This window comes from Aethalodelphis obliquidens, unplaced genomic scaffold (genome assembly GCF_003676395.1).
Source record: "Aethalodelphis obliquidens isolate GAN/ISIS:26980383/991018 unplaced genomic scaffold, ASM367639v1 scaffold26, whole genome shotgun sequence".
NCBI lineage: Eukaryota > Metazoa > Chordata > Mammalia > Artiodactyla > Delphinidae > Aethalodelphis > Aethalodelphis obliquidens.
In genome coordinates, this window is record NW_020837970.1 from 3,124,163 (window position 1) to 3,150,565 (window position 26,403).

At 37.6% G+C, this 26,403-nt stretch overlaps 1 protein-coding gene across 1 annotated transcript in view; it reads right to left on the reverse strand.

Moving 5' to 3' along the window:
• Positions 1 to 2,007: 2,007 nt before the first annotated feature.
• PRTG (protogenin) overlaps positions 2,008 to 26,403 on the reverse strand; it is a 135,956-nt gene continuing 111,560 nt past the window's right edge. Inside the window, exons 15-20 of the mRNA XM_027123087.1 lie at positions 23,972 to 24,142; positions 15,966 to 16,148; positions 14,434 to 14,554; positions 12,990 to 13,155; positions 11,052 to 11,156; positions 2,008 to 10,565 (exon numbers count right to left, since the gene is read on the reverse strand). Of these exons, the coding sequence (XP_026978888.1) occupies positions 10,161 to 10,565; positions 11,052 to 11,156; positions 12,990 to 13,155; positions 14,434 to 14,554; positions 15,966 to 16,148; positions 23,972 to 24,142 (1,151 nt within the window). The 3' untranslated portion in view covers positions 2,008 to 10,160. The remainder of the gene's footprint in view (positions 10,566 to 11,051; positions 11,157 to 12,989; positions 13,156 to 14,433; positions 14,555 to 15,965; positions 16,149 to 23,971; positions 24,143 to 26,403) is intronic.

Sequence of the window (26,403 nt, forward strand, 5' to 3'; positions counted from 1 at the left end):
AGATTTGCCTGTTCTGAACATTTCATACAAATAGAATTATACAATATGTTGGGGTTTTTGACTGCTTACATTCACTTAGCATTAAAAAAAAATTCACCCTTGTTGTAGCATATATCAGTACTTAATTCCTTTATATTGCTGAATAACATTCCATTAAGTTAATATACCACATTCCATTTATCCAATCATCAGTTGGTGGATATTTGGGTTGTTTCCACTTTTGGGCTATTATAAATAATGCTGCTATAAATATGCCTGTACAAGTTTTTATATGAACATGTTTTATTTCTCTTGGGTATATATCTAAGCAATGAGATTGCTGGGTCAAATGGTAACACTATGTTACTTTTTGAGGAACTGCTAAACTATTTTCCACAGTGGCTACAGCATTTTACATTCCCACCAGCAATCTATGAGGGTTCTAATTTCTCCACATTCTTGTCAACGCTTATGATCTGTCTTTTTGATTATAGTCATCCTAGTGGATATGGAGTGGTATCTCACTGTCTTTTTGATTTGTATTTCCCGCTCATTGTTGCTTCTTCTCATATCTTCCTTGTGTATTATATTTCCTTCTTCCTAAAGTATATCCTTTATTGTTTATTTAGCAAGAGTGTGTGTGTGGTAAATTCACTCATATCTGTATCTAGAATTATGTTTACTTAACCTTAACATTTAAATTATAATTTATCTGGTTACAGAACTCCACACTGCAGTTATTTTTCTTTGTGATGTTTTGAAGATATTATCCCACCATCTTCTTGCTTCTTTTATTGAGAAATCTTCTTAGTGCAATCTATTTATCATTTTTTCCCCTATAACTGCCTTTAAGTTCTTATCTTTGGCCTTGATGTTCTGAAGTTCACTAAGACATCTTGGTTTGGATTTCTTTTTTTTTTTTTTTTTTTTTGCGGTACGCGGGCCTCTCACTGTTGTGGCCTCTCCCGTTGCGGAGCACAGGCTTCCGACGCACAGGCTCAGCGGCCATGGCTCACGGGCTCAGCCGCTCCACGGCATGTGGGATCGTCCCAGACCCGGGCATGAACCCGCGTCTGCTGCATCGGCAGGCGGACTCTCAACCTCTGCGCCACCAGGGAAGCCCTGGATTTATTTTTATATTTTTAGACTGAGGTTTATACTTCCTGAATCTGAGGATTTCATAAATTAGTCATATTATTTTTGAAAATTGTTTAGCCTTCATTCCTCTTCATTTTAGAATGACTGTCAGATGTATGTTGAATCTTCTGTTTATCTCTTTTATATTTTCTGTTTATCTATTGTGCTGCATCCTGGATAATTTCCTCACATCTATCTTCCAGTTTTAGAATATTCTTTCAGTGTATTTGATACGCTATTTAACAGATTTTCAAAAATTCAGTGACTTTTTTTTTAATTTCTGGGAATTCCATTTATTTCTTTTTTTTAATGTACTTGTTCTTTTTTTTAAATATATAGTTTATTGTTCTCTAATGTTTCAATTCTTTCTTTCATGTCCTCCACAGTCAGCACAATATCCTTTCAAGAAGTTCCTGTTCTGTTTTTCAGTTCCCCTCCCAAATTGGGAGTTTTTAAAAAATAAGAATTCAGCTATCTTACAAAGCTTGTTTGGGTCATATTTTACCTGTTAGTTCTAGATTTTTTAAGTGGAAGTGTTTTCAATATTTCTTAACCATTTTTTATAATATTAAAAAACCAAAAATTTAACCTGAATTAGAAATGTGTCTATCTGGATGACCCATAGCTTTTAGGCTATTTAGTTCCTGAGGTGAGCAATCATCTACTGGAATGGGAAAATTGTTATTTCCTTGTTGCTATTCAGTAAATGCCAGATGAAAACAATTCTTAGATGCGTTAAATAGGCTCTATTCCTACTGCTTGGAGTAGACTCTATGATCATCCCATCCCAGGATATGAAAGCCATCATTCTATAAACTCAAAGTTTTCATTTTCTATCACCCAAAAGTGAAGAGTAAAAGAAAACATTTTTATTTCTTTTTTTAACTAAGGAAAACTTTTATTTAAACTGTGCAATCAATCAGTATTTAGACAGCAGTTTTATAAACATTTTGGCATTTAAACTTTTATTCATTTTTGGCATGACCTGTAGGATAGTATATAAACTATCCTGGGGAGGGGGAAAGTACTAGGCAATGCTTACTATGATGCTAGAAAAGGAAAACAAACCCACATTATTAAGCAAAATATGTTTTAAGAAGACATTAAAAAGGTACATTCAAAATCAAGGTAAACATTTGCTTTCTTCATGCAATGGAGTTCACAGAGCTGATCCCCTGAGTCAAGTATAAAATTAAAATAGCTCAGCTCTAGAGTCCATTAGCTAGTCTGCAAATGCTGCCCTTACAAGAAAATTGTATACAGAGTGAAAGGATCCAGAACACCCATAATATGAAACAATGTAACTGGCTCCCACACTTTCATTTAATTCACATCTTCAAAGAAAATAGAAAAAAAAATCTCACATACACAGACATAAAATTTTGTCCAACAACAGCAACAGACAGACAAACTTACTTAATATATGTCCTCCAGTCTACTGATAGGCTAAGGCAATGTGTGTGTATTCAGGCTTTGCAAATTTCTGTAACAGGCTCATGTTGCTAATCATCGGTAATCATTTTCATTTGCAAACAGAATGAAGAATGTGGTAATAGGGAGAAAAATGTTTTAGGTAAACATTTTAAGTATTTTTGTTATTTTAAAAGACAGTTTTGTAGAAAAAGAAACTTCTGTAACATACATTTTTAAAGATAAAGTTTGTAAGTTAGGACTGTGTCTACATACCATGAACTACTTACAAGATATAAACCTGAGTAAATCAAGAAAGGTGTTCAGAATCTCATGGATTATACTAAGAGTGATATTGGCTGGTTCAAGAAAAAGTTAGGTAAAGTATTTCCTTTCTCTAAAAAAAGATGATAATCGTATATTTCTTGTCAATAGCCTTAAAGGTTGACTTGAGTAAACTAGAATTAGGTGCCAGTAGGTGTTACCCTAAAATTTATTCCGAATAGTTTAAATAAATTTAGAAATGCTCCATAATCTTGAAAAAGTAGACCTGTTAGAGAAGAATCCTAAAAATGCACTTCTGTCTTACCCATCTACCCCTCTGGGGATAAAGATCTCTCTCCTTAAGAGAGAGATCTTTAAAAGCCAAGATATCAAAAAATGAAAGATTTAAATTAGGGTAAGATCATTTCATGTTTAGTACTCTCAAAAGCACTGTAAATTCCCCTATTCATCTTACAGATTTACCTACATTAAAGATGAGTGTTTAAATCCCAGTCTACATCTTTTATCCACCACCTTCTTCTGTTTTTTTGGTGCGTATACAGGAAAGCAAACATTTTTCATTTTAGCACAGGTAAAATTGTAATTGGAAAGGCTGCCCTGTAAAACAAAAAAATCTGTTAAGATATGTTTCACAGCCTTATAGAAATGACTTTTGGATTATAATTATCTACACTTTTAAGTTTTCAAAATACTACTGCTTCATTCTGCACAACAAAGTATCCTTACTTCATGTTAAGAAAAGGAACAAAAATAGGTTAAGAACTTTCCTACCAAACAATTCTCAAAATGGTCAAAAACTAGAATTTAGGTGTGCCAAAGACTAACCTTATACTTGTCCTACTATATGATTCTCCTCAACTTTGCTCTCTCCTAAATTAATTAGGTTGAATTCAAATAACAAATATGCTCTTCAGATCTAGCAAGAAAGGATGACTGCTTACACACCTGGCTTTTTCTAGTTAATAAATTTCTATTTAGAGATGGGGACTACAGAAAAATTACGAAAGATAAAATTAAATTCTGAACACCTAGTCTAATAAGGAAATGCTTGAACAGATAAGGACTACAGAAACCATGCCTACCTTGTTTACTGCAACTCTAGGCACAAGCATCAGCTTTCAGACAGTTTCAGCTAAGAGAAATAGAAGGTTTTCAACGAGGAAAGAAGGGAGTTTACGAGATGACAAAGAGTGAGTTATAGCCCAGCCTCCTAAATTCCTCCTTGAATAAATGAACGTAACTAAGACAGACTTCTCTCTGTTGATTGGCTATGACTGTGTGGACAGGTTGTGTTGACACAGTGGAAGGCACTATGAGCCTAGGTAATTAAATATCATGTCTTAGCTGAGATGATGTTATCATAGTAGAAGTCCTATAAACCCTGAGGTTGGACCAACTTGGGTTTGTACCTTGGCTAAGCCACTTACTAACTGTGATCTTTGGCAAGTTAGACATTTTAAACCTGTTTCCTGATCTCTAAAATGGGAATAATACTTGCCTTGCAGAATGTAGCAGTGTGCAGGGATGAAGATGTGCTTGGCACATCGCATACGCTCAGTAAATGGCCTCATCCCTTCCTCAGGAGTAGAGTCAGAAGTGGCTGAAAAATGACCAGCACTCTTAACCTTACTCAGAATATCATCACGGTCTCCACCCCATGATGGAGATAGCTTTGTTTCGTTCATTGAAGAAATGCTGAAACTTAGGGTATAATTATAAATTATCCTTCAAATCTGAAAGAAGGCTTGACTTGACATGATGCAGGAATCAGAACAAACTAGAGCTGTGGGATCTGAAGCTTTCTAGGAAAAGGGACAATTGAAATCAAAGAAAACAAAGACAAAATTTCCTAGGAGTTGTACATGCTGCTAAGTATAAGTGGAGGTTCTTGCTAAGGCTGATGGAAAATCAAGAGGCTATCAAACTGAAAACCAAACAGTGGCTGGTGAAGCTGAAGAAATAAACCCAATTTAAAAGTCAGAAAGGGTGAATGTTGCAAAATGCTTTTAAAAGAAAATGAAGAATGAACTTGAGCATGGTCCTGCTCATCTAATCTGAGTTCCTACGTTTGAGGTCTTTCCCCCAACCCTACCCCACCGACGTAATCACTTAAGAGAAAAGGAGAAAGCTCAACTATAATATGAACAGTTTTCAAAAATATCTGATGAAATTCCATAAAGTTAGAGTCAAATATTAGGAAACTTTCTGTTAAACACATAGAGCTGAGATGTTAATTTACAAAGCACATATTCAAAAAGTTTAAAGCCGAACTGTTTTTGCAAGTGATTTAGAGAGAAAGTTTAATGTAAACATTCAATAGGCGATAAGCCAAGGTTTTCATACTTTGACATTTTGAAGATCACTAAAGGGCACATGGCTTCACACTTCCAATCTCTGTAATGCTATAGACATTTTATGGAGATCAGAATTCTACAGAAATAATATATCTGTTGTACGTAAGAGAACGGCCATCTACAGAAGTCCACGCCCAAATCCCTGGACTCTGAATATGTTACCATACAGGGCAAAAGGGACTTTGCAGAGGTGATTAAGTTAAGAATTTTCAGATGGGGAGAGTACCCTGGATCATCCAGATGGGCCCCAACTAATCACGTGAGTCCTTAACACTGGAGAATGTTTCCCCGTTGGGGTCAGAAAAAGAGATAATGATAATGCAAGTGGGGTCAGAGAGAATAGGGGGTGGGGTCTACAGTTTCTAAAATCCAGAAAAGATAAGGAAACAAACCTTGATTTTATCCCATTGAGACTGTGTCAGACTTCTGACCTACAGAACTGTAAGATAATAAATTTGTGTTGCTTCAAGGCCGACTTCGTGGTAACTCATTTCAGCAGCAATAAGAAAATAATACAGTATCTGCCTGGTAAAAATGCAAGGCTGTCATGTTAATCTTAAACACCTTCAAAGGCTTACCAAGGGAAACCGCCTGAGGAGATTAAAGCCTGCAAACATACACATTGCATTAGCCTGTGATCTTATGTCCTGAGCATAAATCAACTTCACACAGAATTCTAGGTATGTGTTCTTCTAAACATCAATAAAATTTACAATTAGACAACTGGTTGTGTATGGTGATCTCCAGAACCCTGTGCTCTGTGCTCACAGCCCACAGAAATTATGACTATTAAACCAAAGCAATTTTACCAGAGACCCATGTGCCAAATTGTCAGGAACAAAGTCTACAAAATACATGTTTAGTCTTAAATCATGCCTCTTTTGATGTATTGGCACTTTTTTCTTTTTTTACATTCAGTATTAAACATTTATATTCAATGAAAGAGAAGAGTATGTGTGAATCACTACAGCCACTGCTGAGATGGAACCACATCTGGATATTCTAGCGTTTAAAAAAAAAACCTTTCAAATCATCTTTTTTTGTGACACTCAATTGTTTCCAAAGGTGTCTTCATCGACTTGAACAATGACCCTGAGTTGTCAACATGAGCAAGTTTCTGGCATATGTCCTTAATGAAGCCAAGACACACCAATGCAAATCACTGTCATTGTTCCCAGCGTTGGCACTGCGCTTGTTTGAAACAAAAGCAAATGAAAAGCATTTCACTGAGGATCTAATTTCCCTGGGGTGCCAAAACTGATTTTTTAAAGCCACTTAGTGGATAAAGCTGTGTCCTTACTTTTAGGCTAATCAAAATATAAAACTCCAGATTTCATGAAAAAGATTTTTGTTCCCTTGATGCAATTAAAATATTTCAATTTATGGACAACTTTAAAGAGCAAGGAACAGCCACTTAAAACAGTGATATGATTCTTTTCCCTGTTATATCCCATTGCTCCCCAGAGATGAGAACATCCCTATTATTAAGGGACTGCCTCAAGCCTTCAGAGTTAACCACATAATACTTTAGGCAGAAGGAAGACAGCACAGACTGATTCAGGGGTTGCCAGAATGCTCTGCAGTGGAAAAGCCTGCTGGTATTTCTGTTGATGTCTCACACTCAAGGTGCTTAGGAAAGTATCACATCATTTGGCAAAAACATCCTGTGGCTGAATCAGCAGATTTAATGGGAAGTCCCTATGTATGCTATTTGTATACAGACAGGGTTCTGGAGAGACAAGTTTGGTTGACATAAAAACAAGAAACAATGGTTTAATGTACAACTAAATCTGCCTATATGTGGACATAACCTTAAATATCTTTGGTTTTCTAAAAATTTGTTGATAAAAAGTACGTGAATTAAAACACTGATAAATACCAATATAATTGTATTGCTTTTAATTATGTAAACTTAGCCCTTTGATATCTTTTGCTACTAAAGCTAGATTCCCTATCAGCCTCTAAATAAATTTATTTCAAATCTGCTCATCTTTACTTACTTACAGGCTAATCTATATATTTGCATGATCTTTGGTATGAAAATACTGATGAGCAGTATCTTGTAATATTTGGCATAAAAATGACATGCATGTATTAGTACTTACAGCAAATAAGTCTTTGGAAAAGAAAATAGTTACTATTTGCATATTAGCCCCTTCAGAGTGAAAATACCATGAAGTAACACCACTATGAGAGATGAAAGAGAACCTTCACATTTTAGTTACAATTTCATACTTAAGACTTCAAAGAAGCTAGCTTTGGCCAAGTAAAAAGAAGTCTTTGGTGTTCACTAAATACCTTATTCAATGAGACCAAAATATTTCTCTTTGGTGAAAAGACTTTTTTTTTCTCTACAACAAGTAGTTTCAACAATTTCAAAATACTTTAATACTGTAGAGCTGAAGATTTACTTGCTGAAGAAAAAAAATTACACTTGAAATTCTTTGGAACTATCTGCTGGTAAAGAAATTATTTTAAATGCTCTGGTAACAATAAGGTAGTTAAAATTACTAGTCTAATTAACTACAACAATCAAGATAAACCCTATTATTCTGGGTTAGTAACTACTTGTATAAGCGTCATACCTATAGATGTTTCTAGTTAATTAAATTTTGGGGGAAATCATAGTCAAATTTTCACTTCCTACTGAAAATTCTTTGGTAATAGGATTATTATGAAAAAAATCTTATATAAGAACAAAATGAAAAGGTGAAAGAGTGAAAAATGTACTGGTAAATAATTAGCAAACAGTTATAGCCTAAAGATCTACAATAACTATGGGCCTATTCATCAAAAACAAAACAAACAAAATACTTTCCTTAAGGACTTCAGATCATCATTTTAGGCTTTTAAAATGATTCAAATTAATAGAGTCCTAGACATGACGGATGACGTTTCAACTTTAGATTCTGTTTGCCTTGTAACGAAAGTTTAAAAACATAAAATGAACTCACTGTAGTCCTTAGTTTTAGATATTGATAAAAGTTGGCCTCACATAATTCTACTTATGAACCCCAAAACGCCATACCCTGTCAATTTGCCCATGCTTCCATGAGGCAGCTCAAAAGTAACAAAACGTTCCCTGAGTACAGGAAAAAAAAAATAACACTAGAATAAGTTTAAAAGGAGGTAGTATAAACAGGAGCTATAAAGGCAGGAGCAGCATTTTTCCTGGCCTCAGATTGTTCACCTAAAGCTCTGCTTTTTTGTTTTGCCATCAAGCCCATACTTAGATAACTAAATGGGGGACTGTGAATTTGGTTCAGAAGTGCATGCTAGCAATTAATGTTGGTCTACTTCCGAACACATCCAATTTGGCACAAAACTACAGATTAAAAAAACAACCAAAAAAGGTTGTGTCATCAGACACTGGGGTAGAAGATGATAGAGGTGGGACTGTCATCCAGTAACATTTTTTTGACTTTAGAACACCATTTAACATGACCCCCCACTTCCACAAATAAAAGGTTTCAAGGGGGATACCCATTAAGATTCCTTTTAAAAAGCGGCTCAAAAGTCATTTCCAGATAATTTGAAGAAATACTTTTAAAAGGAAAAGGGGGTCCCTTCTCTACACCATGTATTTAATTCTTTATTGTCTCTCACTGCTGGGCACCTAACAGGTAACTGTCTCATTACTGAAAGAAGGCCTATTCTATGTGGCTAAGTAAACAGTTTACTGATTTCAAACCAGCAAGAGGATTAACTCACTCCTGGAGTTAGCATTCCTCATTCACAGCATTGACACTGAAGGAAGATTAAACAGAGTACCAAATTCTCTTAAGAATTCAAGAAAATACAACCAAGTTGGTAGAGATCTGAATACTTATCCCTAAACAAAACCTGCATAAAAACAAACCAAAATGCTTTGATAAAATACTGTACATCAAAAGAGTTACTGATAAAATCCAAGAAACTCTTAAGGCAACTTTCTGTACTCTTATCCTGAACAACTTCATGAATATTAAAAAGGTATAAGGCAAAGAACTTCATAATATATAATGGAAGGCACTGTTACCGTGATAACCTCAAGTTCATTTTACTGTCTACTGCTGCATTTATCTTCATTATTAATATTTAATGAAACTTCTTTACCCCTTTAAGCCAAGCTGGGATAAAAAAAAACAACACAAAACACCAACCCTAACCTGTTCTCTTTGGAAGTCTATTTCCTGCAAGGAGTTTTGCAACTAATTCTGGAAAGGTTGAGGATGCTTTGCAAACTAGACAGTGCAGCCTTTGGCCAACTGTCAGGCAAAGGAGCAGATAGAAAAGGCACGGCTTCTAGGCAGGCTGAGACTTGGGATACAGCAGATAAAGCACTCAAGACTCTAATGCCCACACATAAAGGCTCTAGAAGCAATAGGAGTCCCTGTATGCTACTGAACAGTTCTATTCTCAAAAGAGATATACTTTTTTGTTTTGGTCATTCAGTAAAGTCAACAGTCCCACTTTTCTCTTCTCTGCGGTTTCAGTCCTCACAGTTGGAGGTGTTAAATTATCCAAACCATACAGAGGTCATAGTTTGTTGCTGTTGTTTCTTAAATCAGAGCTTCAGATAAACATTCTTACTCATCTACCTATATGACTCCTTTGATCACACACATTACACATACAGCAATGAAAACAAAACGCTACTAGGAAGTATCATCGGTTATGTAGCTGAGAAACTATCACAACAAATGAGGTAACAAAGTTGTCTTCTGAGTTTGCCATGTGGCAAACTGAGGTAGATAGTCAGCAAAGGGGCTTTCAAAAGGCTTCCCTTTGCTCCAGTGATATATTTCATAATCCAGTCAAATATCTTGACTGTCTTTTCACATTGCTGACACTGAAACATTCAAAATACGTGAGCTTAAAGATAAAAAAAAAAAAAAACACATTCAAAAAAGGTGAAATACCCAATAAGATATCATGATTTTCACAAAAGGCTTTGGCTCCCTGTTCACTGTCCTTCGAAAAGACTTAAAGGTGAGAATACCTGGACGTGGCTATCTAGATTAGAAAATCCTTTTTATCAAAGCAGAGCATGGCAGATGGTGGCTGAGGAACTGAAGAGGAAATCTGCTCAGCATCTGATGGCACTGCATGTTCTTCACACTTTCTCATCGAGGGATCCCCACTCGAATCAGTGCCAGTGAAGGAACTGGGGGTCAGGGGTGTGGTACTTATAATTGAGGACAGGTGTATTTCATCATTGGACTCATGGGAGAACCTTCCAGAATCCCCAGTTTCGTGGCTGCCTTCACTATTCGCTGAATGCTCAGTATCAGCTGCAACACCAAAGGGTCTTGGGAAGCTGGCTGTATGACCTGCGGAGCTGGGGGAGTCCTCGTCACTGATTAATACGGTAGTGCCTGGCTGGTAAAAGCAGACCGCTTGAGTAAATCTTCTTTGAGGCTGGGTAAAAATACATAAAACACCATCAGTGATAACAGAGTGCTCTTAAAAAATAACAAATCTGGTTTTGCATATTGTGTGTGTGCTGAGCTAGCAAACTGATCGAGTACATGGGTAAAAGACCATCATGAAGGAACTGTCTAGGTCAGTGGTTCTCCGAGGAGTGGGAACACATCAGAATTACTGGGGCAAGTGAAATGTCGAAAGGCTTCTGCAGTGATTTTGATGAAGGCTCCTGCCCCATCCCTTTCTCCATTGCCCCTCAACTCCCACTGAAAACCACAGCTCTGATTACTATTCCAATTGTCACTTCGGTCATCAATCCCCATGGCTTTCCATAGAGTCATGCCCCTAATTAATAAAATCACGGCTAGAAAGAACAAAGAAGTTAAAAAAAAAAACTCACTTACATTTTCCTCTTTTTAAAATTACCATCTCATATACCAGGGGCAGCAAAAGATTTTTTCCATTTAATGGGTGAGTTACCTGCTCAGCTTTTATCTTCTTAGAATCTTGGAAAAAAAGCCATTTTTTCTTAGTGTTGTTTTTAATTATAGGACCATAGCTATTAATTATCAGGTCAGTTCCTCCCTGGAGATATAAAAGGGGAAAATGCACATATTATAGATTTCAGTTTATTACAAGTAGTACACAAAATTTTTAAATGTTAAAAGAAAAAAATGATCACAGACATTATTATTTCTTCTTTTACACCAGCAGCACACAACAAATACAAGGTACTTGTTCGTGATCAAAAAGACATAATAGGTTTATTCCTAAGACAGATATATATGCTGAAGTATTTGGGGTGAAGTGTAAGGATTCCAAAACATATTTTCAAATGACAGAGGAAACAAAAATATATATAGAGAGATACAAAAGTATGAAAAGATACTGACAATTATTTGTGCATTTATTAAATTTTTTCAACCTTTTCACATGGTTGAAAAATTTAAAAAGGATTTAGGAAGAGAAAAATGGGCCCACATATGCTCAACAAAATGGCAATAGACGGGGGATCAGCTCTTAGGCTAACCCAAGGGAATTCAGAGACCTGGCCTCCAAACTGGCTTCTCTGCTTCAATTCAGGCCCCCACTCTGCTCTGTGTCCTTTCATTTTAGATTCTCCCTCTCTCTTCCCATGTCTTCCTCCCCACTTCACTTCTCTTCAATCCTTTCTCATGTCTAGTTCCAAGTTAGTAATAACAGAATGACAGTGTATTTTGGTACTTTCTGTGCTTATTTAAAAGTTTTAGGTTCTAATGTTCTAGATTAATTTGAAATAAATTAAATGGCTTACATTTGTATCAGAAAATAAAAGCTAAATTAAGTTGCAAACAAAAAGACAACAGGAGTAGCAAAAATCAATGTACTGTTATTTACCCATAATATATATAGTATATAGCACTGTGCTAGATACACGTAAATTGCATCTGCTAAATATAATTATATAAAATTTAACATCAAAATTGCCTGAAATTTTTAAATATTTTTGGTATTCTAAATTTTAGGGAAAGGTTGGGGAAGAAGAATTTATAGCAGGATTTGGCAAACTTTTCCTGTAAAGGGGCAGATAGTAATGTCTTAGGCTTTGCAGACCACACATGCCCTCTGTTGCATTTTCTCCTCTTCCTCCTTTTTTGTTCCCCCCAAACTACCCTTTAAAAATGTGAAAAACATACTTAGCTCAGAGATGACCATACAAAAACAGACTGCAGGCTGGCCTGGGCTGGGCTATAGTTTGCAGATACTTAATTTACAGCACATTCGTTATGAGGGCTATTATAATAATGCACGATATCTAATGCTGCAAGTGACTAAAAATAATTTTCAGTTGGTGTTCATAATGCTTATCGCTGTACTATTATTACACACAGTGGAAAGGACATGAAGTATTATCCTCCAGTGACATCTCTTTACTATATCCAACTTCCTAAGGCCGTACAGGGTAGGATTTTGAGACATCTATTTATATACTCTATATTTAAAAAATTTTCATTCACACCTGGAATGTGCTGATGCTCCATTTAGTTCTAAAATCAAATAAACTAAGTTGAGAATGGATTAATAAAAAATCGTCCATCCAGTATACACACAACAATCCAAATTGTAGTAAATATGGACTGATGACCTTGATGTCCTTATTTAAGACATCTCAGCTCCACATAATCCGAACTAATTGAATTTATGCTACTTTCTCATATTTTCTTTATCTTCATCTTTTATTCTTTTATCTATCCCTATCTTCTCCCCAAATATTGTATGCAAGGAAGGATCTGGGTGAAACGGTTTCACATTTCATTATGTGAAGTATGGACACAATACACTCAACATACAATTTTTTGGTAAAAAGATTTTACGCATAAAGATAAGATGAATGGTAGGAAGGACTATGTAGCACAACAGTCGCTTAGCTCAGAGTACCTTGGCATCGATGAAGCTGTTCGGCATGATCATTGGCATTAAGGACTCTTCATTTTCTAGAGCTCCTTCCAGGTTCTTTCCTACTTCATTTCCATTGGCTAGGGAGGCACTGGTATGAGATAATTGTTGAGTCCCATTCTGTGCTGTCTTGGAGGCAGTTGATTTCCTGAAATATTGCAAGAAAAGGAAATTTTCTAAGTCCACAAGAAGAGAGAAGTAAATGTACCAAATTTGGTGAAATCTGGGAAGTTCACAACTTTGCAAACAATGGAGTTCCTTAATGCTTGTTTCTTAAATATCTTTAGAAACTATTAGATTATAACTCCAACTCACTGCTGCAAACTTTTATGATGTGAGAAGGCTTGTTTTTTTTGTCCCAATGTCTGTTTATATAAAATTACTCTTTACACTTAGTAAAAACCTTAATATTTATAAAGTACTATTATTTATTATTGTCGCTTATTTATAATATATGCAGAAACTGTAGTTTAAAAAATTTACATGCTCTCCTTCAGGTCTGCAGATTGTCACAGTAACGTAACAATTAATGATGACAAATTTACAGTAGCACTTATGCAAGATTTAGGCATCACTAAAACAATGTACATAAAGATTTCATTAAAAAATTCTTGAAGTGAGAAACTTGGACAGTAAAATTAAGCCAGTTCCATATACAAAAAACTTTAAAATTCTTTCATTAACATGTTTTCTGAGTGTGTTTCTATGCACAAGTACCAAAAACATATAGAATAAACTCTGAAAAACCTATGATAATGGAGAGAGTCTAGTGATGGAGATTACCTAAAAATGATGTGTATTTGACTTTGATTTTTTTAAATAAAGAACCTTAATAAATGAAAGCAAAAGCCAAAATATAAAAGGTTAGAAACAGAGAGGTTCACTGAATGCTGAGAATTTAGCTGAAGTCAAAAGCACTGATAAAATTGCCTGACAAGAGTTTATAGAGAACTAATCCCTAGTTATTACATTTGTTTTAATCCATGTCTGGAGAATCCCAAACATATGACCTATGGTGGTGAGGGTAGAGCTCTCAAGTGACTCAGACATTTCAGGCTACTTAAATATGAAAATATTCCAGGAAGTAAGGAATCCCTCAATCAGCAGATACATCATATTAAGTGGGTTATTTTCTTTAAAAATCCAAAGGATATACTTTGTGTTTCTCAAAATACCAAGGAAATGAGAAAACTAGGTCCTCATTGAAGAGTATTTTGTTGGTACAGTAATTTTTTTCAAATGGTGAGAGAATAATTTGCCAAAGTGAGCACATCTCTATAGCTGTAAGAACCCAAGTAATAATACATTCATTTTAAGTGGAAAATCCAAGTTACTCTAAAAGGCACTTGATTTCAATTTGTTTCTGTGGTTACTGTAATTTAAATGTTTTTTAACCACATCAACATCTCTAGCAATGGAAACACACCTGGCTTTACTTCGGTATATCAAGATGAGAACACAGATGAGGATGCAGGTCAAGGCTATGCCAACACCTACAGCAATGCCGGTCATTGATTTTTGGTCCAGATGGTAATAGCCTGAATAAACTGGAAGGGGAAACACATGTACTCAGAGTCAATCAGAAAAGTAAATGATTCCATTTATCATAATTCTCAGATATTAGCTTTTCAACAATGTGTCTTCCTCTCATAGGAAAACTTTTGACAGTATCTGTGTCTAAGCAAAGAAGACATATTACTCTTTTATCAGTGACCTTAAAATTGGCTTATCTTCTCATATTGAAGATTCTAAATATGAGTTCTAGGTATTATTATATCAAACATGAACATCAGTTCATAATTTATAACGCTAAAAGGCACAAGGCATAGATGTTCACTGACAGGCCAAAGGGTAGCTTTCATGTCATATTACCTTAAAAGCAGATCTGTATACTGAAGACTAGTTTTCCATTTATGCATTTTCATTTACACAGCAGTGCTTCTCAAACTTTAATGTGCATAAGAGTTACTAGGGGATATGTTAAAATGCAGACAGATGCTGATTCACGAGGTCTGGGGTAGAGCCCACGCACAATTCTGCATGTCTGACAAGCTCCCAGGTGCCATTTGTGCAGCTGGTCTCTAGGCACTTTGACTAGCAAGGTATCTGAGAAGCGAATACAAGCCTTGCTCTCCGCTTCCCCTGATGATACGGCAGCTACTGTGGCTACCTCCTTCCTGTGCTTAAATCTGACTGCCCTGCCCTTCTCTTTGTTTCTCTCTGTCCTTCCCAAAGTGTCCATCCCACAATACTGAATGACTATCCTCTGAGGAACTAAGAGCCTTTAAATCCCACCCTGAATTCAGCTGGCACCTCCTCAATCTGAAGCTGTTCCTGCCACACCCTGCATCGCCACCCAGGCCCCCTCCCCCAGAGAGGGGAAAAAGGACGTGTCTAGTCCTGGGTCACAGGGGGCCCCGGCGTCCTTCAGAACAATAGGACGATACCCTGAGTGGAGTGAGAATGGCTCTTTAAAGGTATTTTTTCCAATTGCTTTCTGGAGAGAAATAACTTTCACTCTGGAGAGGATGGGGTTTTTGTTTTTGTTTGTTGTTTTGGTGGGGAAAACTCTTAATGAAAACCATGCTCTTCTTAGCTTGAACACCACAACCATCACTGCCATTTATTTCCACAAACCCCCAGACGCCTGCTCCCATCAGCTCAGGGGTGGTGTGGCTCATCTGTCTTGGTGGATGCACAGCTGGGAGGAGAAGTAACTGGGACACAGTGGTCTGAAAACCACAGTTAGTTCTGAGGGAAGTGTTTTCTCCTTCTAGGAGTGCAGGGAGAGCCATGCAGCTCCACAACATCAGAACCTTGCCAGCAAGAATTCAAGGAGCCGAGTATGGGTTTAGGGATATGGTCACGGGAGGAGCAGAAATAAAGCAGAGGGGAGCTGGAAAACAATGTGTGTTTTCGTTTCTTAAGGAAAATCAATGATTATGGCAGTATACAAACCTTTGACATCAGCAGAATCTAAACGCTTGGGCCTCTGATTTGATTCAGGAGTTTCCTTTGGAAGTACGGCCAGCTCCACAGAATTTGAAAAGGGTCCTTCTCCTACCTCATTGGATGCAGATATCTTGACAATGTATATATTTCCTGCCACAAGGTTTTCTAGCAAAGCCATGGTTATTGCCCCTATAAATATATCAATTACAAATTAAGTAAACTGTCTTTTATTTATTCTTTTAATCACACAAACATGGTCCTTTATTTTTAAAATATTTTTCTGATTATAAAAATAACACATTTATTAGAAAACATCTGTAAAATAAATAAAATGACAATCTCCCATTGTTAACATTTTTGTGTATTTGTGTGTGTGTACGTGTGTGTACTGTACATGTGTGAGTACATATTTACTACGTGCATTTTTATATCCTAGAGTTTTCATTTAACATTGTGCCATGCACACTGCCCCTATATAATCCTTCTCTGTAATTTTGTTTTAAGAGTAGCTCGTAAAATCAACATGTATTTTTGTTTGGATACATATATGTATATACATATATATATATAAATACACACTTTTTTTTAACCAAAAATATATATATAAACATATATGTAATTTTTTACTCTTTACATAGGTATGGATACAAACAGCATTAAAAACATTTTATTATGGAATATTTCAAACATAGGTAAAGACAAAATAACACAATGAACTCAGATTCAACAATTACAAGTAGATTTAAAAAATCCAATATGAGGGCTTCCCTGGTGGCGCAGTGGTTGAGAGTCCGCCTGCCGATGCAGGGGACACGGGTTCGTGCCCGGGTCTGCGAAGATCCCACATGCCGCGGAGCGGCTGGGCCCGTGAGCCATGGCCGCTGAGCCTGTGTGTCCGGAGCCTGTGCTCCGCAACGGAAGAGGCCACAACAGTGAGAGGCCCACGTACCACAAAAAAAAAAAAAAACCCAACGTGAGACTCTTTTTTTTTTGGCCATGCCTCACCGCTTGCGGGATCTTACTTCCCTGACCAGGGACTGAACCCATGACCACTGCAGTGAAAGCGCTGAGTCCTAACCACTGGACTGCCAGGGAACTCCAATGAGTATCTTTTTTTTTTTTCTTTTAGAAATGTTTAAACCACTTACAGTAATTGTGATAAATGATTTTGTTCTTATTTCTTAAATTAGAAACAACAATTATTTTTGAAAGTATGAATATATTTTTCACCCTCCTAATCATTATCTAAGATTTCCTGAATATAAACAGGCAAGAAGATGCCAAAGTTATGTAGGAACCTCACGGTGTTGAAGGCTAAGACCCCAGATTAACTATCAAAATTATCACCAGCAACCTGGCTAGCATCTACTTCTCTCCAAAATGAATCATCATTTGAATTTATATATATTTGGTATTGAAAGGTATCTTCTCTGATGGCATGACTGCCAAGAAGGATTCCTATTTGGGCACTGCTATTTCTTGAGGTGTCTTTCTGCTCTTGTCCTGCCACGGCACTGAAGTATTTTTCTTACAAAGGGAATCCCACCCTAGGAATTAGTCTTAATGTTAAGAAACCAGGTATAAAAGAAATTCAGCTAGGAAGTTGTTCTTGCACTGCATTTATGGGTGGATATTCACAGGGAAACCTAGCTTCCCTGGGGTAACTTCTTCTCATTTTTTCCTGATGCAGGGCACCCTTACAATAAATAGTTTTAGAGAGCTTACAACAGCTGGTAGCTGTCACCGCCAGCTCAGAGCTGGCTACACTAGTGCACTTGCTACAATATATTTCATTATGCAAGCGAAATGCAGGGTGATCTTAGAGCTGAGGCCATGACTCAGAGGCTACCTCTGCAGGTCACATGGTGGGAGGGAGCTGAACCCAGTGGCAGTGTGAGGAGCTGAACACAGTTTGCTCTCATGTGCTCCGGTTTCAACCTGGCCTAGAAAGAGTGTGAGCTACTTGAATACACAACTGTTGAATAAACACACTGACCCCTATTTAGAATCAGGAAGAGTCTTTCCACTGCCACTTGCTCTTAGGCAGGTGAATTAAAAAGCAACAACGTATTGTGACATGTTACCATTAGCTAGATGGAAGAACATTTCAATTTCTTTACCAACATATAAATAAATTGAGTCTCCATTTTATCATAGAATACTTTACATTTAATTTTAGAAAGTGTTTGGCAAAGTCAATCACTAGTGAAATTAAAATTCTTTCGCTTAATTTAAACATTACAAATGGATGAGCTGTGTGTGTATATGTGTGTATGCACACTCCCCTTTCTCCCACAGGAAGTCTTCCTTCAGACAAAAAAAGGAAACTATGACATTCAGGTTCCCATACGAGCAGTTAAACCAGTTCCCAAATATTAAAGTGATTTGACTGTCCCTATATTCTCTCAGCAAATGGTCTAAATTCCAGTTGGTGTGATTGTTTCAGTCTACAGCCTTTTACACACGTCTGAACTTTTAGCTAGACTAGGAGTTTCACAAACCGGACAGTGTTAACAGGCTCAGCGTTGGATCAATGTTGATCAAGTCCTGGCATGTTACCAATTAAGTAATTTGCAACTTGGGGCATGTCACTGAACTTTACTTTCCTCGTGGGGGCAATAACTCCCACCTCATATAATTATTATATGGATTAAATGAACTACCATGGACAAGTGTCTGACACAAGTGTATATACTCAATGAAAGTAAGTCTTCCTCCTCACCTCTGATCTCCCCTCTTCCCTTTCTGGAGGACAGAAATTTTTTTTCACATGTGAACAGTTGAAGGTGGCTAGCATAATGCTCTGCACAAGATAATTCTCAGTAAATACCAACTGAACTAATACTAAAATATGAGCCATTTGTTACCAAAGGAATGTTCATTTAAAATATAAAAGCAGGGCTTCCCTGGTGGCACAGTGGTTAACAATCCACCTGCCAATGCAGGGGACACAGGTTCGAGCCCTGGTCCGGGAAGATGCACGGAGCAACTAAGCCCGTGTGCCACAACTACTAAGCCTGTGCTCTAGAGCCCGCGAGCCACAACTACTGAGCCTGCGTGCCACAACTACTGAAGCCCACGCGCCTAGAGCCCGTGCTTCACATCAAGAGAAGCCACCGCAATGAGAAGCCCACGCACTGCAGCGAAGACCCAACGCAGCCATAAATAAATAAATACATATATAGAAAAAGAAAAGAATGTCACCATATGTCACAAGATCTTTAACTTGTCATATCACCTCTCCAGACCTGAGTTTTCTTCTCTGCAAAATGAAGAGCTGGTGTCCATCCCCAAATACTAATTACTATTCATTCTGCCTCCAATTAGCGCCTTCCACTGCAGGCACACTGCTGTCGTTCTAGTCTTAACATCATCACCTCATACCTTCATGCTGTCACGTGTCTCTTCTCTGGCTTCCCAGACCCCAACCTCCCCAGCTCCTCCTCTGCCTGCCCCTCCCACCCCCAACTCACCCTGGAAATGACATTCAGACTTTTACAAGAACACAAGCTTCACGGGGCTCAGGGACCTCCTGTCTTTAGTTCACTGCTGTGTCCCCACTGTCCAGAGCAATGCTTACTGCCTAATGGGTACTTATGCTGGTCAGTTTTAGATATCAACGTGGCCAGGTTATAGTGTCCAGTTGCTAGCTCAAAGATATGATATGGCTAGATATGGCTAGCCAGTCTAGATATGGCTGTGAAGTTTTCTTTTTTAAGATGAAATTAATGTTTAAACCAGTAGACTGAGTAAAGCAAATTACCCTCCATAATACGGGTGGGCCTCATCGAATCAGTTTAAAGCCTTAAGAAAAAAGACTGAGTACCCCCGAAGAGGAAAGAATTCTGCCTCCAGACTCAAGACTTCAACATCAACTCCTGTCAGAATTTCTAGCCTGCTGACCAGCTCTGCAAATTTCAGATTTAGCAGCCCCAGTTCCTTCAATCTCAATCTCTCTCTCTCTCCCACTCTATCTACCTACCTACCTATCTGTACATACATACACACACACACATGCAAATACTACTGGTTCTCTTTCTCTGGAGCACCTTGACTTATAAACTACTCAGTAAAGATTTATCAAATCTTACAAATGCTTTTAACCTATAAAATAAAACACTGTTTCATGCTAAAAACAAACAAAAAACCTCTCAGAATATATTAGACTCTGGGGGCTTCCCTGGTGGCGCAGTGGTTAAGAATCTGCCCATCGATGCAGGGGACATGGGTTCAAGCCCTGGTCCGGGAAGATGCCACATGCTGTGGAGCAACTAAGCCAGTGAGCCACAACTACTGAGCCTGAGCTCTAGAGCCCGTGGGCCACAACTACTGAGCCCATGTGCCACAACTACTGAAGCCTGCGTGCCTAGAGCCCATTGTCTGCAACAAGAGAAACCACCGCAGTGAGAAGCCCGTACACCACAATTAAGAGTAGCCCCCGCTCATCACAACTAGAGAAAGCCCACGTGCAGCAACGAAGACCCAACGCAGGCAAAAATTAAATAAATAAATTTATTTTTAAAAAAGCAAGGCATAAGATTTTACAGTTGGAGAAAAGTCCCAGTAGGCAGTCTCATACCTTTCTCTCTTCTGTCCATACTAAGTGATTTTGTTTTTTCAATTCCACAGTCTTAACTTCATCTACATACTGATGACTTCTAAGTTATACCACTAGTCCATACCTCTCCCATGAACTTAACCCTCCCACCGCTTATTCAACCTCTCTACTTGGACATCCAACAGGCATCTCAAATGTAACATGTTCAAAATCAAACTTTTGATTTCCCCCACCAATTTTGTTTCTTTTTTTTCTTATACCCCACATCAATCTGTGGCAAATCGAGTAGACTATTCCTTCAAATTATGTTCTCATAGCTTCTTATTACCTTCCTTGTTATTATCCCTGTCCAAACTGCCATTAGCTCTCACACAGACACCTGTGAATTAAATGGTTTCCCAGGGACTTCCCTGGAGGTGCAGTGGTTAAGACTCCATGCTCTCAATGTGAGGGGCATGGGTTCGATCCTTGGTCGGGGAACTAAGATCCCACATGCCCCATGGCGTGGCCAAAAATAAATAATAAAATAAAATATACTTTAAGAAAAAGAAGAACTAAAAAAGTAAGTGGTTTCCCAATTTCTGCTCTTACTTCCTTATAGTCAATTTTTCAGGTAGGCTGTTAGGGGGTTGCCAAAGTAATCCTTTCAAAATGTAAATCAGATCAATGTCTTCCATCCCTCTTAGAAAAAAATCCGTGGTCCAGGAAGTCTGGCCTACCAGATCTTCCCTTGGCAACCTCCCCACCTCATTTCCCACTTCCCCTCACTCTGTCTAGCCACCCTGGCCATCTTGTTGTTCCTCTAAAATGCCAAGCACACTTCTGTCTCAGGGCCTTTGCACTTCCCCCAGATATCCATATGTCTCTGCTCAGATGTCATTTCTTTCAAAAGAACTTACCCCGCTACCTCCATCACTTTATTCTTTCCCCTATTTTTTTTTAAATTTATTTTATTTATTTATTTTTTGGCTGCGTTGGGTCTTCTTTGCTGCGTGTGGGCTTTCTCTAGTTGCAGTGAGCGGGGGCTACTCTTAACTGTGGTGTACGGGCTTCTCACTGCGGTGGTTTCTCTTGTTGCAGAGCATGGGCTCTAGGCATCTGGGCTTCAGTAGTTGCAGCACAGGGGCTCAGTAGATGTGGCTCGTGGGCTCTAGAGCTCAGGCTCAGTAGTTGTGGCGCACGGGCTTAGATGCTCTGTGGCATGTGGGATCCTCCCGGACCAGGGCTCGAACCCACGTCCCCTGCATTGGCAGGGGGACTCCTAACCACTGCACCACCAGGGAAGCCCCCTCAAACTCTTTACATTTTTCTCTCTGAAAAAAGTAAACTCAATTGCTTTTTACTTATATTGTTTATTTTGTTCTCTATGAATTACTAGCATTAGCTATGAAAAAGGTTCCCTACATTTAACAAGAGACAAAAGCTTTTCACTGATAATGTTTCTTAAATTTACACAAGCAGCATAATGGCAAAAATAGAATTTTTCCCCCTATGCTTTATTATATAGTTAGGAAGGCTTATACAGAAGTAAAAACTAATTACAATTCATTTTGCTATTGGGCCATCAATGAGGCAAAAATGTTGTTTTCTGGGCCTTGTCTGAAACTGACAAATGAATGCATTAAAAAGAACCAAAACTAAATACTGTTTCTTTTTAGGCAGGTACAAATGAAGAGCCAAAGGAAGTATGTGCTCATGAGATCAAAATTCTTTTATAAGTACTTATATAACACTCATTAAATCAGGTTAGTCACTTGGTCAAATGTTGTGTCAATGAATCATTTTGGAATTAATTAATGAAAACTGAATTATGTATTTTAAGAATATTGTGGCAGACTGTAAGATGAATAGCTCTGCATAAATTATGCTTCCATCTCTCCATACCTGTGGGCAGTCTCTTCCCACACTAAGTCTGGGCTTGCCTACATGATTCGTTTTGCCAGTGGGATGTTAGCAAATGTGAATCAGGCAGAGGTCTGCAAAGCTTTGTATGTGGGGCTTCTTTCCTCTCTCCCGGATTTTGGAATTCTCCCACTGTTTTTATGCCACCCACACCCTGTTGAAACCCTGAGATGATCAGAGCCTCATGAGTGACCTCAGGAGACACCAAAAGAAGAACTGCCCAGCTGACCCCACTCCAAACTGCTGACTCAGAGAGTGTGAGAAAATAAAATGGCTGAGTTTTAGAGTGGTTTGTTAGGGAGCAGTAGATAATGGATAAAACACAAAATTGTATTGCTGGGAGGTACTTATTATTACTTTCCAGGCTGTTCAGTGACTAGGAAATCATTACTTAGTGGGGCACCCGCTTAATGAAAAATATGAATATGCAACTATCAAAACTCCAGCTTCTGTTACCATTTGTTTATTTTACCACTACAAAAGTGTTATATTGACTACATCCACATAAGTGACCTTAAAGTGTATTCTCTTAATTGGGTGAATATTCCCCTTAAAAGGTAAAATGTATGTGGAAGTGCCTGGCACTGTCAAGTGTTTAGAATATGTAGCTAGAAAACAAATTTCCTTCTCAAAATCCTTCTTAAGCTTTTAATTGCCTGTAAAACAGTTCTTAGCATGTATGTCTGAATTTAAAAAGTATCAAAATCAACTATAATTCAATAAGAAGTTAAAAGAAGTATCAAAATCATGAAATTATACTGTTGATGTGATGGTCCATCCAAACACTGGCATATGAGACCTGTCCAAATGAAAGATTCCAAAATTTAAAAAGGGCATATTATAACAGCATGAAGTAAGAATGTTAAATTCTAGAATACAGTTTTTCTCAGCCAAAATAAAATTGGTATTAAACAATTTAAATTCAGTGTTCCTAAGCCCTAAGCAGCTTTTCCCTGTACTTAAGTGGACCCTAGTATTCATATGGGTCAATTTATTTGAATGTGGACCGTTTTAGTAGCTGTACAAAGGTCTTCTCCATTAAACCAGGTCTTTCTCCAGTGTTTGCTACTCCAGTGCAAGATACACAACCGCTGGAAATCTAGTAATTATCTATAACAATTCTCACTTCCTTACCTTCTCTCTCCCTCCCTTAGTGACCAAGTTCTGTTAATTTTACCTCCTTACTGTCTTTCAACCACCCTCTTCTTTACATCTCACTCCTTGCCACCCTAACCCGGGCTTATCATTCTCTTTCCTGGACTGCAACAATTACTTCCTAGTCTCCTTGCATTATTCTTACCCCTACTCCTCCTCTACCAAACCTCTTCTATTCACAATACTCAGAGTGATTTTTCTGAAGTGTGAAATCAGGCTCATGCTTAAAGTATGTTGATGGCTTCCCAATGTCCTTTGAACAAAACTAAAATTCTTAATCATTTGTTACTTCATAAACATAAATTCAAAACAAACTCTAGATCCCTCTTTCCCTTTGTTTCCTTATCATTAATAACCTTACTTTTCATGCCCTTCGGTAAATTATGATCATATATACCTTCTCGGTGTAGGACCTGCCACTCTCCTGCAATCCAGGCCTTCCTGGATGCATACAAGATAGTGTAGCGCGTCACAACCGTCTCTGGGCCATCAGGAGGTTTCCAAGAAACCAGGGCAGTGTCATCCTCTATCAATGTCACTTTCACTCCAACTGGTGGGCCTGCTGGTGCTGTGCACACATGTAGAAAATATTGTATTATTAGGAGAAAATGGTCATTAAGTACTCAAATACCTGGACAGGCACAGATAAGAGTTTAAAAAACTAGAAACTACTATAAAAACATCTCAAAATCACAGCTTTTACAGCTCATTAGTGACAATATCAAAATACGATTTTTCTCTTCTTTATCTGAAAACTCATTTCATTTTTATAATGTTTAAAACATTTAAAATATATAAAGGAGGTGGTAGATTCCTAGATGAGGAACTACTAAGTCAAAGGTTGTCAGCATTTTTAGGGCTCTTTACATTGTTTTGCCACATGGACAACTAGAAAGGTTTACAGTTCCACCAGGGCACCTGTGCGTTACTCACTCTATTAGGTACTGAAGCTAAACTACATTTCTTACTAAAATGCATAGAATGTATATTTAATCTGATCTAGGAAGCCACTCAAAAAATACTTCTGAGACTGAAACATTCAGTTACTCACCAAACTGTTGTGAATCAGTGAGTTTATAGAACAGACTTTACCTTATACCTACCTTACCTTATATCTTATCTACCTTTACCTTATATCTTATCTACCTTTACCTTATATCTACCTTAGACTAATACCTTATATTTACAAAAGGTAGTGAAGTCCTGGGATTTTAGTGGAGCCCATGTTCAATATGAGCTAAAGGTGTGAAGAGCTGGTTTTGGGCACTACCTCACATATGGAATATTGCCAAAACCATAGCAAAACAGCCCAATGCTCACTTAAATAAGTATCCTTTGTTTTCTCTCAGCATCATTAAAATAGAGCTGCAATCTACACCTTCACCATCATTCTAGAGAGAAGGAAATGCATGGAGAGATATACCGTGTTCTTGGATTGGAAGAATTAATACTGTGAAAATGACTATACTACCCAAAGCAATCCACAGATTCAATGCAATCCCTATCAAATTACCAATGGCATATTTCACAGAATTACAACAAAAAATTTTACAATTTGTATGGAAACACAAAAGACCCCAAATAGCCAAACTGATCTTGAGAAAGAAAAATGGAGCTGGAGGAATCAGGTTCCCCGACTTCAGACTATACTACAAAGCTACAGTAATTAAAACAGCATGGTACTGGCATAAAAATGGAAATATAAATCAATGGAACAAGATAGAAAGCCCAGAGATAAACCCACACACCTATGTTCACCTAATCTATGACAAAGGAGGCAAGAATATACAATGGAGAACAGTCTCTTTAAGAAGTGGAGCTGGAAAAACTGGACAGCTACATATAAAAGAATGAAATTAGAACACAAAAATAAACTCAAAATGGATTAAAGACCTAAATGTAAGGCCATACACTATCAAACTCTTAGAGGATAACATAGGCAGAACACTCTTTGGCATAAATTGCAGCAAGATCTTCTTTGACCCATCTCCTAGAGTAATGAAAATGAAAACAAAAATAAACAAATGGGACCTAATTAAACTTAAAAGCTTTTGCACAGCACAGGAAACCATAAACAAGACGAAAAGACAACCCTCAGAATGGGAGAAGATATTTGCAAACAAGGTAACTGACAAGGGATTAATATCCAAAGTATACAAACAGCTCATGCAGCTCAATATCAAAAAAACAAAAACAAAAAAAACCACAACCCAATCAAAAAATGGGCAGAAGAACTAAATACACATTCCTCCAAAGAAGACATATGGATGGCCAAGAGGCACATGAAAAAATGCTCAACATTGCTAATTATTAGAGAAGTGCAAATCAAAACTACAATGAGGTTATCATTGTAGTTGGTCAGAATGTAGCTGGTCAGAATGGCCATATTCAAAAAATCTACAAACAATAAATGCTGGAGAGGGTGTGGAGAAAAGGGAACCCTCTTACACTGTTGGTGGGAATGTAAATTGACATAGCCACTATGGAGAACAGTATGGAGGTTCCTTAAAAAACTAAAAATAGAACTACCATATGACCCAGCAATCCCACTCCTGGGCATATACCTGGAGAAAACCATAACTCAAACAGATACATGCACCACAATGTTCACTGCAGCATTGTTTACAATAGCCAGGACATGGAAGCAACCTAAATGTCCATCAACAGAGGAATGGATAAAGAAGATGTGGTACATATACACAATGGAATATTACTCAGCTATTTAAAGGAATGAAATTGTGCCATTTGCAAAGATGTGGATGGACCTAGAGACTGTCATACAGAGTGAAGTAAGTCAGAAAGAGAAAAACAAATATCGCTTATATATTG